This window comes from Lotus japonicus, chromosome 4 (assembly GCF_012489685.1).
Source record: "Lotus japonicus ecotype B-129 chromosome 4, LjGifu_v1.2".
Lineage (NCBI taxonomy): Eukaryota > Viridiplantae > Streptophyta > Magnoliopsida > Fabales > Fabaceae > Lotus > Lotus japonicus.
The window spans coordinates 41,565,739-41,590,803 of NC_080044.1; the positions used below are offsets into that span (position 1 = coordinate 41,565,739).

At 44.4% G+C, this 25,065-nt stretch overlaps 1 protein-coding gene across 1 annotated transcript; it reads left to right on the plus strand.

Annotated features, from left to right (window-relative positions):
- Positions 1–18,180: 18,180 nt before the first annotated feature.
- On the plus strand, positions 18,181–24,841 carry LOC130712761 (uncharacterized). The gene is made up of 2 exons (XM_057562579.1): positions 18,181–19,584; positions 24,455–24,841. The coding sequence occupies exons 1-2, from the start codon at positions 18,181–18,183 to the stop codon at positions 24,839–24,841; spliced, it is 1,791 nt and encodes a 596-aa protein (XP_057418562.1).
- Positions 24,842–25,065: the final 224 nt, after the last annotated feature.

Here is a 25,065-nt window from a genome sequence, read left to right on the forward strand (position 1 = left end):
GATTCGCAACGTCAAAGGTCATACTGATCTGAGTGAGGATCCTGACTCTATTGCTGAAGAATGGAATCGTCTGAGTACTTGGTTAGTTGCTCAGGTTCCTGCTATGATGAGTCATATCATTGCTGAAAGGGATCAAAGGATTGAGGCTGCTAGGCAGCGGTTTACAAGAAGGGCGGCTCTGCATGAACAACAGCAAAGAACTAAGTTACTTGAAGCTGTTGAAGAGGCCAGAAGAAAGAAAGAGCAAGCAGAAGAAGCTGCACGTCAAGCTGCTGTACAAGCTGAAAATGCAAGATTAGAGGCTGAGAAACTTGAAGCTGAAGCTGAAGCTCTTCGATGTCAAGCACTTGCACCAGTGGTCTTTACTCCTGCTGCTTCTGATTCCACTCCAGATCATCAACCTGCTCAGAATGTTCCCTCTAGCTCTGCACAGCCAAGTTCCTCCAGACTTGACATCATGGAACATCGTCTCAATACTCATGAGACTCTGCTGATGGACATGAAGCAAGTTCTTCAAGAACTTCTGCGTCGCTCTGACAAACCTTAGTCCTAGGATTTCTTTCGTTTTCCCTCTTAAATTTTTTTATTCTACTTTATTTTGTTTTATTTGCATTATTTGCTATGCTTTGTTAGTTATCGTTTATCATTGCATATATATATATGACATTGTCGTTTGAAAATTTTTTTCTTTATTCATATCAATTATGCTTTTACATCATACATTTCTATTTCCCTATAATCTAGAATGGAGGATCCTTCCTCATTCTTCTGCACTCCCGGCGTTGCTCTGCTCTTTCCTTTTCCAGCCGTTCAAGCGCATACTCTATGTTGCTCAGCTTGATGCTAAGCTCGGTTCTCTCCAGACTATCTTCTATAGTCTTGAGTCTTCCTTCGACTGAATCTCTTTCTTCTAGCAAATTCAGTTCCAGCTGGCTGAGTTCCTCCACTTCCTTCACGAAGCCCAGGAATTCTTTCAGGTCCTTTTCTAGCTCTGGACAAAGGTCCTCTTCAAGCAGTGTCGTTGTCAGCTCATGTATTGTTCGTGTACCATCAGGGTGCCGAATGTTCAGGAACATCTCTTCCTCGAAGGCTTTCCTTTTGAGCTCTTCCAGTGCAACCATGTATGAAGCCATATTCTCTTAATTGGTATTGATCGAGTTGTGAAGCTTACCCTCTTCTCCATCGCTTTATATAGGCTTCTTTCTCTCTCTGAAAGTTAATGCTCCTATAGTTTCTCGAGGTTCAGTCCTTGGTAATTGAAGCTTCTCTTTACTCCCTTGGCCGGTGGTAAACGTTCTTCTTTTGCATTAACTCCTCTCTTTAATTCGCCTAACTCTGATTCATGCATCGTTTTATTCTTTTTGAAACTTAGACCTTCTCTAAGGGGGAGTACCTTGTACTTCAAACTAAGTTTTTCACACCCCAAGCTTTTTGCTTATGACAAAAAGGGGGAGTACAACCCAGTTTTTGATGTGTAAGCTGTGTTAGTGTGATTTATTTTTTCTTTTGGAGAAATTAAGAGTTCCACCTTTATGACCATAGATGTGTCACTGGGCAAATACAATGAATACATTTCACTTCTTCTGAAGTGATTTTAGTTTGACTCTGATACCGAAGACTCTGATACCTTGTCCGTTGACTCTGAATACTTATGCGCTCTGATTATTCTATTTCATCTATGTCATAAGTTTTTCACTATGAACTCCTATATTATTTAGCTCAGAATCTAGACTTTACTAACGTTTTCATCAAGTATTAGATTCAGGGGGAGCTAAGCTTAGAATCAAGTAGTCACTTGAATTCAAAATGAGCAAGATAAACTATTCACATCAGCATAAGTCTTATTCTATATCTCTAAACTCTGAGTGAATTCAGTTTATTGTTTAAGAATTGTTCATCAAAAATCTTAGTTTTGTCATCATCAAAAAGGGGGAGATTGTAAGATCAAGTTTTGATCTAGTAGTACAACTCTATGTTTTGATGATTACAAGTTAACCTTTTGATATGAACAATTATGGTACTCTAACGTGTTTTTCTGAGTGTGCTATCTACAGGCTCTGACCTCTATTTTATCTCACACGAATCAGAAGCACTATGATTAAAGAGTGACCCAAGCAACGCTTTCGCATTGTCCATGTTCAGTCTGAACAGTGGAAAAGCTTCAGAAGATCTGAAGTAAATCAAGCTCTTATAAGGACTCAGCTCACTTGAAGCTCTGATGATCCAGAAGATCTGACAACCAAGAGACTCTGAAGGCTCAGAGGCTCTGAAGGTGTAGAAGACTCTGGCGATCCAGACTTTGAAGAGTGAAGACTCTGAAGTCCAGAAGCAACTGGCTCTGAAGACCATGTACTGATCCTCTGAAGTGAAGATCAGAAGGTACAACGGTAAGATGATCCAAGCTTCCCTCTGACTCTGATCAATCAGCTTCACAAGTTCCAACACGAAGCGCTCCTCTGATCAGAAGTCTACGAGGTTAAGGTCAAGTCACTATCCAAAGTACAAAAGCAAAGTGTACTATCCTGACGACCTACCTAACATCCTCAGCCACAGCAGAAGCTGGAATTTCCGGAACTGCCCTCCAACGGTAGCATTTCCATGCAACGTTCAACCCTAATCCTTGGAGTATAAATAGAGGTTGAAGATTGAAAGAAGCGGCTAGAAGCATTCACACACGCGCAAGAAATATTCAAATCCTTCTAAGCTTTCTTTCATCTTGAAATTCATTGTGTTTACTATAAGCTTTTTAGAAGCACTTTCTTTGTAAACAAGAACTTCATATACAGTTATATAGTTTGCCTTTAGGAGATCAAGGTTGATCGGATCCTAGAGAAGATTAAGAGAGTGAATCTTAGTGTGAGCTAAGTCAGTGTATTGTTAGTCACTTGTAGGTTTCAAGTGCAATTGTAACACATACCTGATTAGTGGATTGCCTTCATTCTAAGAAGGAAGAAATCACCTTAACGGGTGGACTGGATTAGCTTGAGTGATTTATCAAGTGAACCAGGATAAAATCCTTGTGTGTCACATAGTTTGTTTCGAAAGATTTGCAAAAATCTTTAAGGTGGAAGTTTTATCTTGAAAACGTTATTCAAACCCCTCCCTTTCTACCGTTTTTCATACCTTCATGAACTTCTTTTAAATGAAAAAATAAAACTATCCACTCCTGCAATTTTTGACGTAGTTTATTTCGATTTGGTGGCAGATGGAGGATGAGTTCAGCATGAGTGTGAAGAAACTACCTAAAAGCCTCAGAGTTGGACTGATGCAATTTATGTAGGTTTATGTATATATATACTATGCATGTTTGGATATACAGTGAAAAATTATTATTAAACTAATATTACAGTGATCAATTTTGAAAGCCAAGGTCTATGAACGATGAATGGCAGGCCGTGTAGGGAGTTAGCCAAAATAGGCAAAAAATATTCAGTATGTATATAAGATATATTACTACGTAATATAGTTTTGTATTGGCAAATTTACATTTTCTTGAAAATCAAATAAATAAAATATATGTTGTTTATACATTTTCAAAACTCAAAAAATTAAATTGTTACTCATAACAATTAAATTTTGTTACTTATAGTATTGAATAAGTTTGATCTTCACTCACTGTTTCTTCTCTTAAAAAAGAAGATTTTCATTTTTCTACGTTGAAGTGAATTATCAAATGTGCTATTTGATATTAAAATGTTGCAAATCTCTCATTGCTTCATTCATTGTGTTTCATCCTTTATTGTTCATAATATTTTATTTATTTTGCGTACTATAAAACTCTGCTATATGATTTCGCAGCTCAAAAAATTGAAGGTTAATATAAAAAATTGATAACTTATATGATATGTTGTTTCTTATCAAAATAAAATTACTTTAACATTTTCACTTTAGGCCCCAAAATATCTATACACCGGTTGAATGTGAACATTAGGTCAGATTCAGTGATATACTCCTGAAATAAAAGAAGTTAATGCCATGAGAATAGCAAACTCACAGTTAGTTATTAGCTAATTTTCGGGTAACTATTGCACTATCATTTTTCAAGGTACAAACTAACATGATACAAATATTACATTTACAAGTTGTACAAATAGTGTACAAGTATATCACCGAACAGATGCTGGATGCTGATAAACATTCACACCACACTTCTCTTACATTGCATTTTCAATCAATTTCTCTTCCTACCTCTCAAATTTTCATATCACACATCACATTATATTTCTCTTTTTGTTTTTCAATTCTTTCTCTTGGTGTAGTTTGAATTATATATAGTGTACGTGTAATGAAGAAAATATTAACCTTTGTTGTTTTTTTTTTTGAAAGATGAAATATATTATTATAATTAAACAACAAGATAGTAAGAAAAGGCTATCACTTGAGTACATAATCACCTAGCACCGGAGCCATACACAGAGCCCCAAACAGCATTAAGACTTAACCATAACAGAGAACTAATATCCCCAAATAAAACAAAATACATGAATTTTAGTGTAGAACACCAATTCCCTAACATGGATAATGGATTCCTTCGACTGTTAGATATTCATTGTGCCATAGTTCCTTGTATCCATGAGAACAGGTCCAAAAGCAAAAGATAACGTGGACTTTAAGTTCCAAGTCTATCCTCTAACAGCACCCAAATGGGATCAATAACTTCACATGCCCTTGTTTGCTAAGAGATCTGCTTCTGTATTACCTTCTCTATAGGTGTGTCTTATTCCCAAGCAGTTGATTTCCCTCATCAGAATATCAATCTTGTTGAGCTCGTTAGCCAACCTCCACGGCCTTTTATCCCTTGATATTACCCATCCAATCGCCACTGTGGAATCGTTTTCAAGAATCACATTCCTAAACATGAATTGTTGGCAGAAAATTAGCCCATGTAAAATTGCTTTGACCTCAGCTTCATATGCCCATCAAATCTAATTCCTAGCGCAAAGTAACCCAAGAAATTCTTATTTGGTCTCTGTGGATGGAGAGGTCATGATACTAATGCAAGGACTATCTCATACAACTATGAGACCTCTCTTCAAGCCAAAACAACTTTGAAATTAAGTCGGCACTCTATAGTAAGTAGTCAAAGAAAATCAATTTAGAGGTGGAGAAAATCCTACAATGCAGATTTAGATGAAGAGAAATAATTAAATAAATAGAAATGCATGCTTTATTAATTTTTGTTTAGATTTTTTTTATAGGCAAATGTTAGTTGTTAGTAATGTTAGTAAATTAGTCCTCCACAGGGTTCGAACCCTGGACTCGTCACCTTATATCTCATCTAACCCTCATGTCTCTAACTCTTACCATTTAAGCTATCATTCGGTCACAATCTTTGTTTAGATAGTAATTAGAAAATACAATGTATAATCTATATTATCCACTTCCACTATTTAGGATGCAGTTTGCCCGGTTTTGGTGACAGATGGAGGATGAGTTTAACATGAGTGTGAAGAAAAATGAGCTAAAATAACACAATGGCTTGGACCTTTGCAATGAAATTATGCAGTGTGCTGTTGTAAGACCATGCATGAATTCAGTGATCATAATAAATATCACAATGAGTAACAGCTACTCAATGTATAGGAATTAGAAAGTTGTTGTGACGTGTAAGTGTGAAGGGAAAGATGGGGAGACTCATCATCTACACGAATTTCGCTGGGTTGTTGATGGGGGAGGCGATCGGTGTGCATTAATGGCTGTATGGTCCATATATAGAAGCTAGCATTGAAAAGATTGGCATATCGAAAAATAAAACTAAACTACAAGCCACATTAGTGTACATGGGACACCATTGGAAAAGATTGGGATATATTATTTTGTCAGATTATTGGATAGTATATTATTTTGTAACGTTCAATTGTGTGAAAATACAAGAATCTCTGAGGACCATTTACTGATCAGAAGTGAAGTATAGGGACTTACTTGTAAACACTAATAGTTAGTACTCATAGCTGAGCTGACTAGTAATTAGTGTTAGTTAAAACTGATTAGAAGTTAGTTACAAGTTTGTTATTCTGTTTTAGTATAAATAAGCATTTGTCTTCTTCACTGTAACGAAAATCATTTCAATCAATAGAACTCAGATTTCAACTTCTTCTTCAAGCTTCTTTTTCAAGATTGTTCTCTCTTTTCTTTGATGGTATCAGAGCCCTTACCAGGGTTCTGCCATCACCGATTTCCCCTGCTATGGTGCGACAAGCACAGAACAACAACAACAATGGAGTTCCTCACGTGGTTCTTGTTCCTTCGCAGAATCCAGGATCGCCGTACTACATTCACTCAAGTGATAATCCTTCGGCGACCATGGTGAATCCACCTTTGAATGGCAAGAACTACAATGCTTGGGCAAGATCGATGAAACGCGCGCTTGTGGCGAAGAACAAATTCCGATTTGTCAATGGCAAAATTCCGGTGCCGATAGCGACAGATGTGAACTACGAAGCCTGGGATCGCTGCAATAGTTTGATCTATTCATGGATCCTTAATTCGGTAACTACTTCAATTGCAAATAGCATTGTTTTTCTTGAAAATTCCTGTGTTGCATGGAGAGATCTGAGAGATCGTTTTTCTCAAGGTGATTTGGTTAGGATTTCAGAATTACATAATGAAATTAGCAATTTGAAACAAAATTCACACACTGTGGATGAATATTACACTGAATTGAAGATTCTCTTGGAAGAATTGGAGCACTATCGCCCAATTCCACAATGTCGGTGTGCTGTTCCCTGTAGATGTGATGCAATTGAGAGTGTAAAATTGTTCAGTGAGCAAGACAACACAATCAGGTTTCTTTTAGGTCTGAATGATAATTTTGGAGTAATTAAGTCACAGACTTTGATGAGTTTTCCATTGCCATCAATTGCTAAGGTTGTGTCTTTAGCCATACAACATGAAAGGCAGATTGATACAGAGGATAATGGAGACTCGCTTGCAATAGTGAATGCAGCAGATGGAAGGAAGCCATATGGTAGAGAAAAATCTGGTAGTTCTAGTTACAAAACCACTGGAAAGTTCTGCACTCATTGCAAGAAACTAGGTCACAAGGTGGAAATTTGCTATAGACTACATGGGTACCCTACTACTTCCAATTCCATAAATGGTACAAGTAATGCTAATAACATAGCCAGATACTATGACTCTACTGATGATCCAGAGGATGATAATTACTCACAAAAGGAGGTTGAAGAGCCTTTCACTGCAGATCAGTACAAAAGAATCATAGCCATGATCCAACAAGTTACTACAACATCAAAGAAAGCTCCAGATAATTGCAATGCTTCTGTGAATCATGTGGTGAAGTCTATGAAGGAGATGCTTCAGGACATGGTAATCACATTGCTTTATCTTGTTTTCAACATTATGATAGTAGAGATTAGATCATAGATTCAGGAGCAAGTGATCACATTTGTTTTGACAAATTGTCTTTTAACACACTTGCTGAAGTTAAACCTATTAGTGTTAAGCTTCCTAATGGTGCTATCATCAAAACATGCTATGCTGGTACAGTTAGAATAACACAGTCCATTCTACTAACACATGTTCTCTTTGTGCCTGAATTTTCTTATAATTTAGTTTCAGTGCATAAGTTAGTAAAAGGACATGATGTTGATGTAGTTTTTGGTAAATTTCACTGTTTTGTTCAGGAGATGCAAACCATGAGGAGGATTGGTTTGGGTAGTTTGCAAGCAAATGATCTCTATCACTTGGTAGTTAGTAGTCCTTCTAGTACATGTTTTTCTGTTCAGCATAGTTCATCTGAAATAAGTGGCTTACGTCACACTATCCCACCTAGTGCTTTTTGGCATTTTAGGTTAGGGCATTTATCCCACGATAGATTACTTGCTTTACACACTGTAGATAATTCCATTTGTGTTAGTAAGTCTCTTGTATGTGACATCTGTCACTTAGCCAAGTAGTTGAGGAAAATGTTTTCCATAAGCTACAGTAATGCACAAAAGTGTTTTGATTTGGTTCACATGGACATTTGGGGTCCTCTTGCTCAAGCTTCTGTCCATAATCACAAGTACTTCCTCACAGTTCTAGATGACTATAGTAGGTTTGTTTGGGTTGTTCTTCTCAAGACCAAAGCAGAAGTACAACAACAAGTGAAGAACTTTGTTACTTTGGTGAAGACACAGTTTGGTCAGTCCATCAAAGCTATTAGAAGTGACAATGGGTCTGAATTCCTTCTACCTGGTTACTATTCTGCTCATGGTATTATTCACCAGAGATCTTGTGTTCATACACCACAGCAGAATGGGAGGGTGGAAAGGAAGCATCAACATATTTTGAACATTGCTAGAGCTTTACTTTTTCAGTCCAATTTGCCAAAGAAAATGTGGAGTTATGCTGTCTCGCATGCAGTTTTTCTTATGAATAGGATACCAAGCAAGGTCTTAAATAACAGGTCACCTTACCAATTTCTGTATCTAAAGAAAGCTGAACTAGATAATTTGAAGGTTTTTGGTTCACTGTGTTTTGCAAATACCATATCTGCAAACAGATCAAAGGTGGAACCAAGAGCTAGGAAGTGTGTTTTCTTGGGATTTAAGCAAGGGGTCAAGGGTTTCATTTTGCTGGATCTTTCTACTCATGAGATCCTAGTTTCCAGAGATGTATCTTTTCATGAGCTTATTTTACCTTACAAAAGCTCAACTTCAGTTTCCTGGGAGTGCATAGACTTGCAAGCACATAACAGTGGATCTAGTAGTTCTGAAGTTACAGGGGCATCACAATCCACACCTGCAGTACAATTGCCAATTAATGAAGATAGAGTTGATATAATCCCAGAAGTACTTCCTAGTGATGTTCAGGCAGAAGAATCAATTCCAGAAGTAGCTTATAGTGATCCTCAGGCAGAGAAATAATTTTCTTCACAGATTGAAAGTCCAAGTTCACATCATGCCACTGATCATTCTGTGACTGAAGAAAATTATGACATTCCAAGGACATCTAGTAGACAAGTCAAGAGGCCATCATATCTACAAAATTTTCAATATGGATCTTTATCTACCAGAACTAGTACAACACACAGTATTACACATTACTACTCCCATAACAAGCTTTCTCCTACACATCAGTCATATGTGCTTAACATTTCTACAGATAAAGAGCCAACTACATTTGCTTAGGCAAACAAATATCCACATTGGCTGTGAGACCCAAGTTTTTTTAAGTTTAAAATAAACCGAATAAAATTCCTTTTCACGATTAATTTGATGTAACGTGAAGGAAAACCTGAACAAGTGTTTATTGAATGAAATAAATTTGTGAAGGAGAAAGTTCAGGAAAAGGCTAAGGATTGTATCAAAGTCGATAAAAGTCATAGCACGATTAGTATTCGCTTAAACCTAGGTCAAGAACGTTAGTAAATAGCTAATTTACACTTTAAGACACGATGGAAACTAATTCCAAAAATCTTCAGAAAAATGTTAGAACTTCTCTTATTCGTCTAGAAACAAGTGTTTCGATACGAAACCCTGGAGTGTACGAACGTCAAATTCCAATACTCGGAAGTTTGCCGAAACCGAATCACTGATAGTTCAAGAAACCTAAAATCGACGGACGATGAAGACTTTTTTTATTCGGAGCTTCAAAAGAAGATTCCACACGCGTATGCTTATTTCTCTCGATATTTCTAATCTTTCTTCAGAACGAAGTTTTCTCATCCGACATCAACTACAAAAAGTAGTTTTTCGGGTAAAATCGATTTACACCGACTTTTGATCGTTTGATTTAATTCCAAGAAACCTGTTTTGAGTTCTGGAATTCTGTCGCCAGAACCTATCTTAGAATTCTCCGAGGAATACGCAGGAAAAATCGGAATCGCGAAATTTTCTTTTTTCCAAATTTTCCAAAACCTATAAATAGCAAGAAAATGAAAATTTTTCAAAACCATTTTCTTCCCAAACCCGCGAGCAAGCCAAGGAGAGGAGGAGTGTGACACCCGGGGCTGACGAGGGCGGGGTGTGATCGCCGGTGCAGTGAGGCACGGACAAGGAGCGGCTCCTGGCAGGCTTCTAGGCGGAGGGTCACAGGAATGAGCCGATCTCACACCCGAACAAGAGGTATTCCGAGACTGTGTAGGGATGGACTATACAGTTGAGGAGGGCATAAAAGATTTGATTGGTACTACTCATGACAACAAGTTGCAACTTCTTTTCGGGAGCCCAACTGATAAGAACTCCATGGTTAAGTGTGCTTGCCATGGAGCAATATCGTGATGGGTGACCTCCTGAGAAGTTTTCCCGGGAAGTGCGCGAGTGAGGACAAAGCGCACTGAAAAGACTCGTGTTGTTACCGTGAGGCTAGTCGTCAGATCGGTATGTAATAAGTGGTATCAGAGCCAACCTCTCCCAAGACGGTGTGGTTCGAGGACGAACCAAGCGGAAGCTGGTGGGCTTGTGACACCCGGGGCTGACAAGGGCGGGGAGTGATCGCCGGTGCAGTTAGGCACGGACAAGGAGCGGCTCCTGGCAGGCTTCTAGGCGGAGGGTCACAGGAATGAGCCGATCTCACACCCGAACAACAGGTATTCCGAGACTGTGTAGGGATGGACTATACAGTTGAGGAGGGCATAAAAGATTTGATTGGTACTACTCATGACAACAAGTCGAACTTCTTTTCGGGAGCCCAACTGATAAGAACTCCATGGTTTAGTGTGCTTGCCTTGGAGCAATATCGTGATGGGTGACCTCCTGGGAAGTTTTCCCGGGAAGTGCGCGAGTGAGGATAAAGCGCACTGAAAAGACTCGTGTTGTTACCGTGAGGCCAGTCGTCAGATCGGGATGTTATAAGCTGGGCCTGTGACACCCGGGGCTGACGAGGGCGGGGAGTGATCGCCGGTGCAGTGAGACACGGACAAGGAGTGGCTCCTGGCGGGCTTCTAGGAGGAGGGTCACAGGAATGAGCCGATCTCACACCCGAACAAGAGGTATTGCGAGACTGTGTAGGGATGGACTATACAGTTGAGGAGGGCATAAAAGAGTTGATTGGTACTACTCATGACAACAAGTTGCAACTTCTTTTCGGGAGCCCAACTGATAAGAACTCCATGGTTAAGTGTGCTTGACTTGGAGCAATATCGTGATGGGTGACATCCTGGGAAGTTTTCCCGAGAAGTGCGCGAGTGAGGACAAAGCGCACTAAAAAGACTCGTGTTGTTACCGTGAGGCCAGTCGTCAGATCGGGATGTTATAAGTGGTATCAGAGCCAATCTCTCCCAGTACGGTGTGGTTCGAGGACGAACCAAGCGGAAGCTGGTGGGCCCGTGACATCCGGGGCTGACGAGGGCGGGGAGTGATCGCGGGTGCAGTGAGGCACGGACAAGGAGCGGCTCCTGGCAGGCTTCTAGGCGGAGGGTCACAGGAATGAGCCGATCTCACACCCGAACAAGAGGTATTCCGAGACTGTGTAGGGATGGACTATACAGTTGAGGAGGGCATAAAAGATTTGATTGGTACTACTCATGACAACAAGTTGCAACTTCTTTTCGGGAGCCCAACTGATAAGAACTCCATGGTTAAGTGTGCTTGCCTTGGAGCAATATCGTGATGGGTGACCTCCTGGGAAGTTTTCCCGGGAAGTGCGCGAGTGAGGATAAAGCGCGCTGAAAAGACTCGTGTTGTTACCGTGAGGCCAGTCGTCAGATCGGGATGTTATAAGCTGGGCCTGTGACACCCGGGGCTGACGAGGGCGGGGAGTGATCGCCGGTGCAGTGAGACACGGACAAGGAGCGGCTCCTGGCGGGCTTCTAGGCGGAGGGTCACAGGAATGAGCCGATCTCACACCCGAACAAGAGGTATTCCGAGACTGTGTAGGGATGGACTATACAGTTGAGGAGGGCTTAAAAGATTTGATTGGTACTACTCATGACAACAAGTCGAACTTCTTTTCGGGAGCCCAACTGATAAGAACTCCATGGTTTAGTGTGCTTGACTTGGAGCAATATCGTGATGGGTGACCACCTGGGAAGTTTTCCCGGGAAGTGCGCGAGTGAGGATAAAGCGCACTGAAAAGACTCGTGTTGTTACCGTGAGGCCAGTCATCAGATCGGGATGTTATAAGCTGGGCCTGTGACACCCGGGGCTGACGAGGGCGGAGAGTGATCGCCGGTGCAGTGAGACACGGACAAGGAGTGGCTCCTGGCGGGCTTCTAGGCGGAGGGTCACAGGAATGAGCCGATCTCACACCCGAACAAGAGGTATTGCGAGACTGTGTAGGGATGGACTATACAGTTGAGGAGGGCATAAAAGATTTGATTGGTACTACTCATGACAACAAGTTGCAACTTCTTTTCGGGAGCCCAACTGATAAGAACTCCATGGCTAAGTGTGCTTGACATGGAGCAATATCGTGATGGGTGACCTCCTGGGAAGTTTTCCCGAGAAGTGCGCGAGTGAGGACAAAGCGCACTAAAAAGACTCGTGTTGTTACCGTGAGGCCAGTCGTCAGATCGGGATGTTATAAGTGGTATCAGAGCCAATCTCTCCCAGTACGGTGTGGTTCGAGGACGAACCAAGCGGAAGCTGGTGGGCCTGTGACATCCGGGGCTGACGAGGGCGGGGAGTGATCGCGGGTGCAGTGAGGCACGGACAAGGAGCGGCTCCTGGCGGGCTTCTAGGCGGAGGGTCACAGGAATGAGCCGATCTCACACCCGAACAAGAGGTATTCCGAGACTGTGTAGGGATGGACTATACAGTTGAGGAGGGCTTAAAAGATTTGATTGGTACTACTCATGACAACAAGTCGAACTTCTTTTCGGGAGCCCAACTGATAAGAACTCCATGGTTTAGTGTGCTTGACTTGGAGCAATATCGTGATGGGTGACCTCCTGGGAAGTTTTCCCGGGAAGTGCGCGAGTGAGGATAAAGCGCGCTGAAAAGACTCGTGTTGTTACCGTGAGGCCAGTCGTCAGATCGGGATGTTATAAGCTGGGCCTGTGACACCCGGGGCTGACGAGGGCGGGGAGTGATCGCCGGTGCAGTGAGACACAGACAAGGAGCGGCTCCTGGCGGGCTTCTAGGCGGAGGGTCACAGGAATGAGCCGATCTCACACCCGAACAAGAGGTATTCCGAGACTGTGTAGGGATGGACTATACAGTTGAGGAGGGCTTAAAAGATTTGATTGGTACTACTCATGACAACAAGTTGCAACTTCTTTTCGGGAGCCCAAATGATAAGAACTCCATGGTTAAGTGTGCTTGCCTTGGAGCAATATCGTGATGGGTGACCTCCTGGGAAGTTTTCCCGAGAAGTGCGCGAGTGAGGACAAAGCGCACTAAAAAGACTCGTGTTGTTACCGAGAGGCCAGTCGTCAGATCGGGATGTTATCAGTGGTATCAAAGCCAACCTCTCCCAGTACGGTGTGGTTCAAGGACGAACCAAGCGGAAGCTGGTGGGCCTATGACATCCGGGGCTGACGAGGGCGGGGAGTGATCGCCGGTGCAGTGAGGCACGGACAAGGAGCGGCTCCTGGCAGGCTTCTAGGCGGAGGGTCACAGGAATGAGCCGATCTCACACTCGAACAAGAGGTATTCCGAGACTGTGTAGGGATGGACTATACAGTTGAGGAGGGCATAAAAGATTTAATCGGTACTATTCATGACAACAAGTTGCAACTTCTTTTCGGGAGCCCAACTGATAAGAACTCTATGGTTAAGTGTGCTTGCCTTGGAGCAATATCGTGATGGGTGACCTCCTGGGAAGTTTTCCCGGGAAGTGCGCGAGTGAGGACAAAGCGCACTGAAAAGACTCGTGTTGTTACCGTGAGGCCAGTCGTCAGATCGGGATGTTATAAGTGGTATCAAAGCCAACCTCTCCCAGTACGGTGTGGTTCGAGGAAGAACCAAGCGGAAGCTGGTGGGCCTGTGACACCCGGGGCTGACGAGGGCGGGGAATGATCGCCGGTGCAGTGAGGCACGGACAAGGAGCGGCTCCTGGCAGGCTTCTAGGCGGAGGGTCACAGGAATGAGCCGATCTCACACCCGAACAAGAGGTATTTCGAGACTGTGTAGGGATGGACTATACAGTTGAGGAGGGCATAAAAGATTTGATTGGTACTACTCATGACAACAAGTTGCAACTTCTTTTCGGGAGCCCAACTGATAAGAACTCCATGTTTAAGTGTGCTTGCCTTGGAGCAATATCGTGATGGGTGACCTCCTGGGAAGTTTTCCCGGGAAGTGCGCGAGTGAGGACTAAGCGCACTGAAAAGACTCGTGTTGTTACCGTGAGGCCAGTCGTCAGATCGGGATGTTATATGTTGGGCCTGTGACACCCGGGGCTGACGAGGGCGGGGAGTGATCGCCGGTGCAGTGAGACACGGACTAGGAGCGGCTCCTGGCAGGCCTCTAGGCGGAGGGTCACAGGAATGAGCCGATCTCACACCCGAACAAGAGGTATTCCGAGACTGTTTAGGGATGGACTATACAGTTGAGGAGGGCATAAAAGATTTGATTGGTACTACTCATGACAACAAGTTGCAACTTCTTTTCGGGAGCCCAACTGATAAGAACTCCATGTTTAAGTGTGCTTGCCTTGGAGCAATATCGTGATGGGTGACCTCCTGGGAAGTTTTCCAGGGAAGTGCGCGCGTGAGGACAAAGCGCACTGAAAAGACTCGTGTTGTTACCGTGAGGCCAGTCGTCAGATCGGGATGTTATAAGTGGTATCAGAGCCAACCTCTCCCAGTACGGTGTGGTTCGAGGACGAACCAAGCGGAAGCTGGTGGGCCTGTGACACCCGGGGCTGACGAGGGCGGGGAGTGATCGCCGGTGCAGTGAGGCACGGACAAGGAGCGGCTCCTGGCAGGCTTCTAGGCGGAGGGTCACAGGAATGAGCCGATCTCACACCCGAACAAGAGGTATTGCGAGACTGTGTAGGGATGGACTATACAGTTGAGGAGGGCATAAAAGATTTGATTGGTACTACTCATGACAACAAGTTGCAACTTCTTTTCGGGAGCCCAACTGATAAGAACTCCATGTTTAAGTGTGCTTGCCTTGGAGCAATATCGTGATGGGTGACCTCCTGGGAAGTTTTCCCGGGAAGTGCGCGAGTGAGGACTAAGCGCATTGAAAAGACTCGTGTTGTTACCGTGAGGCCAGTCGTCAGATCGGGATGTTATATGTTGGGCCTGTGACACCCGGGGCTGACGAGGGCGGGGAGTGATCGCCGGTGCAGTGAGACACGGACAAGGAGCGGCTCCTGGCAGGCCTCTAGGCGGAGGGTCACAGGAATGAGCCGATCTCACACCCGAACAAGAGGTATTCCGAGACTGTGTAGGGATGGACTATACAGTTGAGGAGGGCATAAAAGATTTGATTGGTACTACTCATGACAACAAGTTGCAACTTCTTTTCGGGAGCCCAACTGATAAGAACTCCATGTTTAAGTGTGCTTGCCTTGGAGCAATATCGTGATGGGTGACCTCCTGGGAAGTTTTCCCGGGAAGTGCGCGAGTGAGGACAAAGCGCACTGAAAAGACTCGTGTTGTTACCGTGAGGCTAGTCGTCAGATCAGGATGTTATAAGTGGTATCAAAGCCAACCTCTCCGAGTACGGTGTGGTTCGAGGACGAACCAAGCGGAAGCTGGTGGGCCTGTGACACCCGGGGCTGACGAGGGCGGGGGCTGTTTGGGGACTATATTATGCTTGTGTATATGAAAAGGAAGAAAGAAAAAAATTTGCAAAACCCTAAGGTCTAAAACTTGGCTTGGCCGAACCCAATTTAGGGGTATTGGACCACTTTTTCTTCCGTTTTCATGTTCATATCGTATGAGTTCTCGTTGGGACAATTTATGGTAAATTATGATGCATGAAATTGTGTATTTAAATCCTTGTTGAGGTCTTGATGCCATGAAAATTTGTATGCATGCTTGCAAAATTTGCTAAGTGAAGTACTTGCCATAACTTGATGTTTGTGTGATGATGAAAGCTGAAATCTTGTATGACTAATGTGTTGTTTGGGCTGTACTTGGACACATGTGATCATAGGGAAGGAAAAGAAATGTTTTTGAAAACCCTAAGGGCTTCCTTTAGGTTCGGCCGAACCCTACTTTTGGGGGTTCGGTAAATTCTTTTCTACCGTTTGATGCACAAGTCTTAAGATACATCACTTGATGATCTTTCTACGATTCAAGGTGCATGAGTTGTGATTATTGGTAACAAGGGTCGCTCACCTAGCTGTAATTCCCTTGTTATCGTGAATGGTGCTATTTAATGTGTGCGGTTAAGCTAAAGACTTAGGGTGACTGACTTAGAGCCTTAAGAACAAAGAGAAAAAGAACTAATATTGTTGTGACTCGCTTGCAAGTGAAATTAATTAATTTACGGACATAGGTCGGGTAGACTATGGTCCATGAGAACGATGGGCTTGCACGCGAGGGAGATTTTGGGTCGACTGCGGTCACCCGTGATTTTTGTGGATCATTGCGGCTCCACGTGTTTGGTTGACTACGGTCACCGTGATTTTTGTGGATCATTGCGGCTCCACGTGTTTGGTTGACTGCGGTCACCGTGATTACCGTGCCTCTGCGGAAGCACGAAGATGGCCATGGAAGTGTTTGGCGGGTTGTGCGAAGTGAGGAATCGTTAGGTGACTAACTAACATCTAAAACTTTAAAGAGAAAGAGAATTATTTCGATAGCGGATGATGTTCATTTATATCCACTGTACTGTATGTTCTTGTTGTTTTCCTTTTAGACCTGACCCTTGCTTGTTTGCTATGTGTTTACTTGGGGGCGGGTAGATGGTGCTGACTTCACAGTCGTCAGTCCACCTTCTGGAGCTGAAACTCCTCAATGAGGAGGAAGACCGAGCCTGGATGGCCGACACGTCCGGGATTCGGAGGATTTATGTCGGCGGCGCGGAGTTGACGAGTTATGACGTGTATGGAGGGGTGATGGAGGTCCAGCGCGTACATGGAGGAACCATTCGTATGCCCTACGCACCTCCACGATTTCAGATTCCCCAGGATGATGGTTCGAGGGTCTCTTCTGTGGAGCTCGACCCATCTGAAGAAGTAGTGTCCAAGCCTCAAGCGCCGGCCAAGGAGCAGCGGAATGGGTGGCTTGAGGGTTCTGATGGAGACCCTGCCAATCCAGAAGGGAGGGACGCCAAGAAGAGAGTTGAGGGTATCCTTGGGGCGGTGTGAGCTTCGTGCCGAGATATTTTATTACTTTTTATCAACTCAGTTTTGTAACGGTTGGGGATATTTGAGTACCCTTAATTTTGAATAATTGGCCTCGCATGGGCGAGTGTCTCATTTTGCTATTTTATTTCATTTTCGGTTCAAACAGTTTATCTTCTGCTAATAGAACCCACGTTTCATTTCATTCTTCGCCCATGATTTATTTATTACGATCAATTGGAGTACAAAGGAGGTTTAACATTCGAGGTTTTCGTAATAATGAATGGTTTGTCATTAGTTAAGAATAATTAATTGAACGACGAAAATTCTTTGTGAAAATGGATATCCGGTTTTCCGTGACGCACGAGAAATCGGGGCGTTACATTGTGGTATCAGAGCTCCGGTTGAGAAACCAGCGCACTAAGGGTTTTGGGATTACGAGTTTCCGAACTCGTTGATGTTTTTGTTTTGATAAAGAAGTTCCGCGGTGAGGTTGGGTAGACTTGTATGCTAAGATGGTTGTTTGATTGAGATTGTCTGAAGTTAGTACCATTGCCGTGGTACTTGGGGTAAGGTAGCTTAATTTTACTGTTGAAAGTTAATTGAGATTGTGGGCACTGACGTTAGCTTGTGGTTCTATTTCAAGCAGGATGCCTCCAAGACAGGACCCCACTAACGCTCAGTTGGCCCAGGCTATGGCCCAGCTGGCGCAGGTCGTCGCCCAGCAAGTCGCCGTTACTACTGCCCAGACTGCAGCCCAGGCTCAGCGAGAGGCAGAAGAGAATAATAGGAGAGCAGAGGAGGAAGCTCGAAGAGCTCAGCGAGCCGAGAGGGAATTGGCTCAAGATCATATTCGCATGAGAACAGACTTCAACCGGCACGCACCGCCCAAGTTCCAAGGAGAAGCTGAACCCGAAAAGGCTGATCTATGGGTTCAGGAGATGGAGAAGATCTTTGAGGCACTCCATACCCCGGATGCCGAGAAGGTCAACTTGGCCACTTGGTCAGGGTGATGCTGAGTATTGGTGGCGTAGTGCCAGACAGCTGATGATGGCCAACCATGAGGTCATCACTTGGGAGTCTTTCAGAAAGGCGTTCATGGATAAGTACTTCCCGGAAACAGCAAGGGAAGAAATGGAGAACAGGTTCCTCAGCTTGAGGCAAGGACCTACCTCTGTGGGAGAGTATGCTGCACGTTTGGAAGCCCTATCCAAACACTTTCGATTCTTCCAGAACCAGGTAGATGAGGCTTACCTATGCAACAGGTTCATGCGAGGGTTGAGGAATGAGATTGAGAAGGCTGTGAGGCCTTTGGGAATCAGGGTCTACCAACAGCTAGTGGAGAAGGCCCGTGAAGTCGAGGCTATGGAAAACAGGCAGAGAGGCCGCCCAGGGAACGGAGGATCAGTACGCCCGGGACAGAATCAACCGGGAAGATTCAATGGACAGAGACCAGTGGGGAAGTTCGATAAGGGCAAGGCGCCAATGAGAAAGCCTTACCAGCGCCCAGCTGCCCAAGTGCCAAATGTTGTGAGGGGAGCAGCCCTTGTTTCAAAGGAAGATGTGACCTGCTACAAGTGCAATGAGAAAGGACACTATGCTAATGAATGTGGCAAGGAGATTGTATGCTGGAGATGCCGAAAACCAGGACATGTGGAGAGAAATTGCCCGAGTGCTGCTAAAGCTGAGCCAGTGCTGAATACCGCCAGAGGGAGACGACCATCTGCTCCAGGTCGTGTCTTTGCTATTTCTGGCGAACAGGCCGCTGTTACTGATGACCTTATCCAGGGTACGTGTCTTATTGCTGGGACATCACTAATGGTTTTATTTGATTCGGGTGCCACGCACTCATTCATTGCTGAGGACTGTGTGAAGAGGTTAGGGTTACTGACTGCTGACCTACCCTTCGATCTAGTGGTGACAACCCCTGCCGCCGATCGACTAGTTACACGCACGACATGCTTGCAATGTCCGTTGGTTTACGAGGATCGGAAGTTCTTTGCGAACCTCGTCTGTTTAGGGCTCAAAGAACTGGATGTGATCTTGGGAATGGATTGGTTAGCGCAATATCACGTGCTCTTAGATTGTGCTAACAAGGCGGTAGTATTCCCAGATCCCGGTGTTACGGATTACTTAAACTCGTACAACTTGGGGAAGGGTTCACCGGCGTATGTGAACTCTATCGTTGCCGAAGCGAAACATGATGGTGATGTGCGCAATATCTTGGTGGTACAGGAGTATGTCGATGTGTTTCCCGAAGATGTACCCGGTTTGCCACCAGTCAGAGAGACGGAGTTCTCTATTGACATTGTGCCCGGTACTGGACCAATATCGATGGCACCTTATCGTATGGCCCCATCGGAGTTGGTAGAGTTGGCAAAGCAGTTGGATGATCTCTCCTCAAAGGGATTCATTCGACCTAGCGTATCGCCATGGGGTGCACCTGTGCTATTGGTAAAGAAGAAGGATGGGAAGTCTAGATTGTGTGTGGATTACCGGCAGCTGAATAAGGTGACAGTGAAGAACCGTTATCCAATGCCTCGGATAGACGACTTGATGGATCAACTTAGAGGAGCGGTGATCTTCTCGAAGGTAGATCTTAAGTCAGGATACCATCAGATCCGAGTCAAGGAATCGGACATCCAAAAGACCGCATTCAGGACCCGATACGGGCATTATGAATATCTTGTGATGCCGTTTGGGGTTACTAATGCACCCGCAGTGTTTATGGACTACATGAACAGAGTGTTCAGGCCATTCCTGGACAAGTTCGTGGTCGTGTTCATTGATGATATTTTGATTTACTCGAAGAGTAAGGGAGAACACGAAGAGCATTTGCGTCAAGTGCTAGGAGTATTGCGGGAGAAGGAGCTATATGCTAACGGCTCGAAGTGTGAATTCTGGATGGAAGAGGTGAAGTTCCTAGGTCATGTCATATCAAGTCAGGGTGTGGCTGTTGACCCTAGCAAGATCGAGACAAAACTGTCATGGGAGCAACCAAAGACAGCAAGCGACATCAGAAGCTTTGTTGGGCTTGCAGGCTACTATAGGCGATTCGTCAAAGATTACGCAAAGTTGACTTCGCCATTGACCCAGTTGACAAAGAAGAATCAACCGTTTGCGTGCACGGAGAAGTGTGAGGCTAGTTTCCAGGAGTTGAAGAAGCGGCTGACCACCGCACCCATACTAGCTTTACCTAAGGAAGGAGAACCTTATGACGTGTATTGTGATGCGTCGCACAATGGTTTGGGGTGTGTAATGATGCAAGATAAGAAAGCAATTGCTTATGCTTCAAGGCAATTGAAGACTCATGAGAAGAACTACCCTACACATGACTTGGAGTTGGCTGCCATAGTTTATGCTCTCAAGATTTGGAGACACTATCTCTATGGCAGTACGTTCACGATCTATAGCGATCATAAGAGTTTAAAGTACTTATTTGATCAGAAGGATCTGAACATGAGGCAGCGGAGGTGGATGGAATTCCTTCAGGACTATGAGTTCACTCTACAGTACAACCCGGGGAAAAGCAATGTCGTAGCCGACGCTCTCAGCCGGAAGGCTATACATGTGTCCTCAATGATGGTCAAGGAGTTAGAACTGTTGGAGGCTTTCCGAGATCTGAGCTTGGACGTTAAGCTCGCACCAGGAAGGCTGAGTTTCGGAATGGTGACGGTGTCAAGTGGACTTTTGGAAGAGATCAAGTCTAGACAAGAGACTGATGAAGGGATAGCTGAGTGGCGAGACCGTGTGACTCAGGGAAAGGCACCAGAGTTCTCTATTGGGAATGACAATATTCTGCGATGCAAGGGACGGATATGTGTGCCTGACGATGCAGAGATGAGAAGATTGATCCTGGGTGAAGGACACAAGAGTAGACTGAGTATCCATCCCGGAATGAACAAGATGTATCAGGACTTGAAACTTCACTTCTGGTGGCCTGGGATGAAGAAGCAGGTTGCTGAGTATGTTTCTACTTGCCTGACATGTCAGAAGGCGAAGGTAGAGCATCAGAAGCCCGCAGGGAAGCTGCAACCACTAGATGTCCCAGAGTGGAAGTGGGACAGTATTTCTATGGACTTCGTGACGGCGTTACCTTTAACTCGGAGGAAGTTCGATGCAATTTGGGTTGTTGTTGATCGTTTGACAAAGACCGCTCATTTTATCCCGATCAACCTGAAGTACAAGGTGGAGAAATTGGCGGAGATTTATGTGGCTGAGGTTGTGCGTCTACATGGTGTACCGACCAGCATCGTGTCAGACAGAGATCCGAAGTTTACCTCTCACTTTTGGGGAGCCTTGCAGCAGGCCCTCGGAACTAAGTTGAGGTTGAGCTCTGCCTATCATCCCCAAACCTATGGGCAGACAGAGAGGACAATCCAGTCGCTGGAAGATTTGCTACGGGCCTGTGTGTTGGATCACAAGGGCAGTTGGGATGAGATGCTGCCATTGATCGAATTCACTTACAACAATAGTTTCCATGCGAGCATCGGCATGGCACCTTACGAAGCTTTGTACGGTCGGAGGTGTCGTACGCCCTTATGCTGGCATCAAGATGGAGAAAATTTGGTGATTGGCCCGGATTTGGTGCAACAGACCACCGAGGAAGTCAGGAGAATTCAGGAAAAGATGAGAACCGCGCAGAGTCGCCAAAAGAGTTACGCCGACAACCGACGAAAGGAGTTGGAATTTCAGGCCGGAGACCATGTCTTCTTGCGGGTTACCCCGATGACAGGTGTCGGAAGGGCAATCAAGTCCAAGAAGCTTACTCCGAAGTTTATTGGGCCGTACCAGATCACGGAGCGAGTTGGACCGGTGGCGTACAGGATCGCCCTACCACCGTTTCTATCCAACATCCAAGACGTTCTTCATGTGTCGCAGTTGCGAAAGTACATGGCAGATGATTCGCATGTGATTACGCCAGACGATATACAGCTGAGAGATGATCTGACAATGGAGGTACCACCCATCAAGATCGTCGACCGAAGCATAAAGCGCTTAAGAAACAAGGGGGTACCTTTAGTGAAGGTCGTGTGGAACCAAGAAACCGGTGATGCGACCTGGGAGTTAGAGGATAAGATGCGGGAGTCACATCCCGACTTATTTGTAAACCCTTAAGTTTCGAGGGCGAAACTATTTTAAGGGGGGTGGTATTGTAAGGCCCTAAGTTCAACTTGGAACAAATTTTATGGAAGTTTGAATAAAATTGAAGTTTTTGGCTATGTTTGATAACTGGCAGATTAGAACTGTCAACTTGTGTGAATTTGTAGAGGGTCTTAACGACTTCATTTGGGAAAACTTCCTTCATGAGAGTTGTAGCCCTTCAAGTCTAGAAAATTCTCCAAGTGGTTTCGCGTCGATCCGATATCTGTAGCTCGAGATATCCCCGTTTTAGTGAACGCAGTTCCGGCTGTACAGTGCCAGCAGAATTATTGCATTGTTTTTCTTCTAAGTCCGTATTTAATTATGAATTTACCTTTGAGGGCTTAGGTTTTAGTAAGTTTCAGGTCTGATTAGGTAATTAGACTGGTGGGTTAAGGTTGGACTTGGGTCGGGCTTGTGGAAAAACAAAACCCTAGCCCAAGTGATGGAGGGTGGGGCGCGAGCTGCTTAGGGTTTGGAGGGGGGGGAAAAGAATTCTTTTCTCATTCTGTTCTGAAAACAGAAGTTGGATACCTCTTACGTGAAAAACTCAGGAGAGAAAAGAGTGAGAGAGCCTTCCTTTGCACCCTTGAACCGCCGCCGCTCCTAGCCTTGCCACCACCGTCGGACCGTGCGCGAGAGAGAGAGGACCGTGCGCGAGAGAGAGAGCTGTTTGGGAGAGAGGGAGACTTGGACAGCAAGGAAAGCTATTTCAACCTTCATTATTCTCCTCTTTTTCCAGACCAAAACCCAAGGTAAGGGCTGGTCTTAGGATCTTTTGGGTAGGATAAGGTCATAACATGAGCTTTCTTGAAAAATTGTGATTCTTGCTATGCGATTTCATGAGGTTAGGGCTGAGTGTTTTTGTTTCTGCGTTTTATGCAGTGAAATTCATGCTTCCAAAGCCTTGTTTGACATGTTTCTACTGTCCAATGTTTCTATGACACGATCACATGCTTACTTGCTAATTTTGGTTCATGGAATGTGTGTTCCTAACATGATCAATGTGAAAACTTGAGTTCTGGAATTTCTGGGAGAATATGATGGTGTTTGGGGACTATATTATGCTTGTGAATATGAAAAGGAAGAAAGAAAAAAATTTGCAAAACCCTAAGGTCTAAAACTTGGCTTGGCCGAACCCAATTTAGGGGTATTGGACCACTTTTTCTTCCGTTTTCATGTTCATATCGTATGAGTTCTCGTTGGGACAATTTATGGTAAATTATGATGCATGAAATTGTGGATTTAAATCCTTGTTGAGGTCTTGATGCCATGAAAATTTGTATGCATGCTTGCAAAATTTGCTAAGTGAAGTACTTGCCATAACTTGATGTTTGTGTGATGATGAAAGCTGAAATCTTGTATGACTAATGTGTTGTTTGGGCTGTACTTGGACACATGTGATCAAAGGGAAGGAAAAGAAATGTTTTTGAAAACCCTAAGGGCTTCCTTTAGGTTCGGCCGAACCCTACTTTTGGGGGTTCGGTAAATTCTTTTCTACCGTTTGATGCACAAGTCTTAAGATACATCACTTGATGATCTTTCTACGATTCAAGGTGCATGAGTTGTGATTATTGGTAACAAGGGTCGCTCACCTAGCTGTAATTCCCTTGTTATCGTGAATGGTGCTATTTAATGTGTGCGGTTAAGCTAAAGACTTAGGGTGACTGACTTAGAGCCTTAAGAACAAAGAGAAAAAGAACTAATATTGTTGTGACTCGCTTGCAAGTGAAATTAATTAATTTACGGACATAGGTCGGGTAGACTATGGTCCATGAGAACGATGGGCTTGCACGCGAGGGAGATTTTGGGTCGACTGCGGTCACCCGTGATTTTTGTGGATCATTGCGGCTCCACGTGTTTGGTTGACTGCGGTCACCGTGATTTTTGTGGATCATTGCGGCTCCACATGTTTGGTTGACTGTGGTCACCGTGATTACCGTGCCTCTGCGGAAGCACGAAGATGGCCATGGAAGTGTTTGGCGGGTTGTGCGAAGTGAGGAATCGTTAGGTGACTAACTAACATCTAAAACTTTAAAGAGAAAGAGAATTATTTCGATAGCGGATGATGTTCATTTATATCCACTGTACTGTATGTTCTTGTTGTTTTCCTTTTAGACCTGACCCTTGCTTGTTTGCTATGTGTTTACTTGGGGGCGGGTAAATGGTGCTGACTTCACAGTCGTCAGTCCACCTTCTGGAGCTGAAACTCCTCAATGAGGAGGAAGACCGAGCCTGGATGGCCGACACGTCCGGGATTCGGAGGATTTATGTCGGCGGCGCGGAGTTGACGAGTTATGACGTGTATGGAGGGGTGATGGAGGTCCAGCGCGTACATGGAGGATCCATTCGTATGCCCTACGCACCTCCACGATTTCAGATTCCCCAGGATGATGGTTCGAGGGTCTCTTCTGTGGAGCTCGACCCATCTGAAGAAGTAGTGTCCAAGCCTCAAGCGCCGGCCAAGGAGCAGCGGAATGGGTGGCTTGAGGGTTCTGATGGAGACCCTGCCAATCCAGAAGGGAGGGACGCCAAGAAGAGAGTTGAGGGTATCCTTGGGGCGGTGTGAGCTTCGTGCCGAGATATTTTATTACTTTTTATCAACTCAGTTTTGTAACGGTTGGGGATATTTGAGTACCCTTAATTTTGAATAATTGGCCTCGCATGGGCGAGTGTCTCATTTTTCTATTTTATTTCATTTCCGGTTCAAACAGTTTATCTTCTGCTAATAGAACCCACGTTTCATTTCATTCTTCGCCCATGATTTATTTATTACGATCAATTGGAGTACAA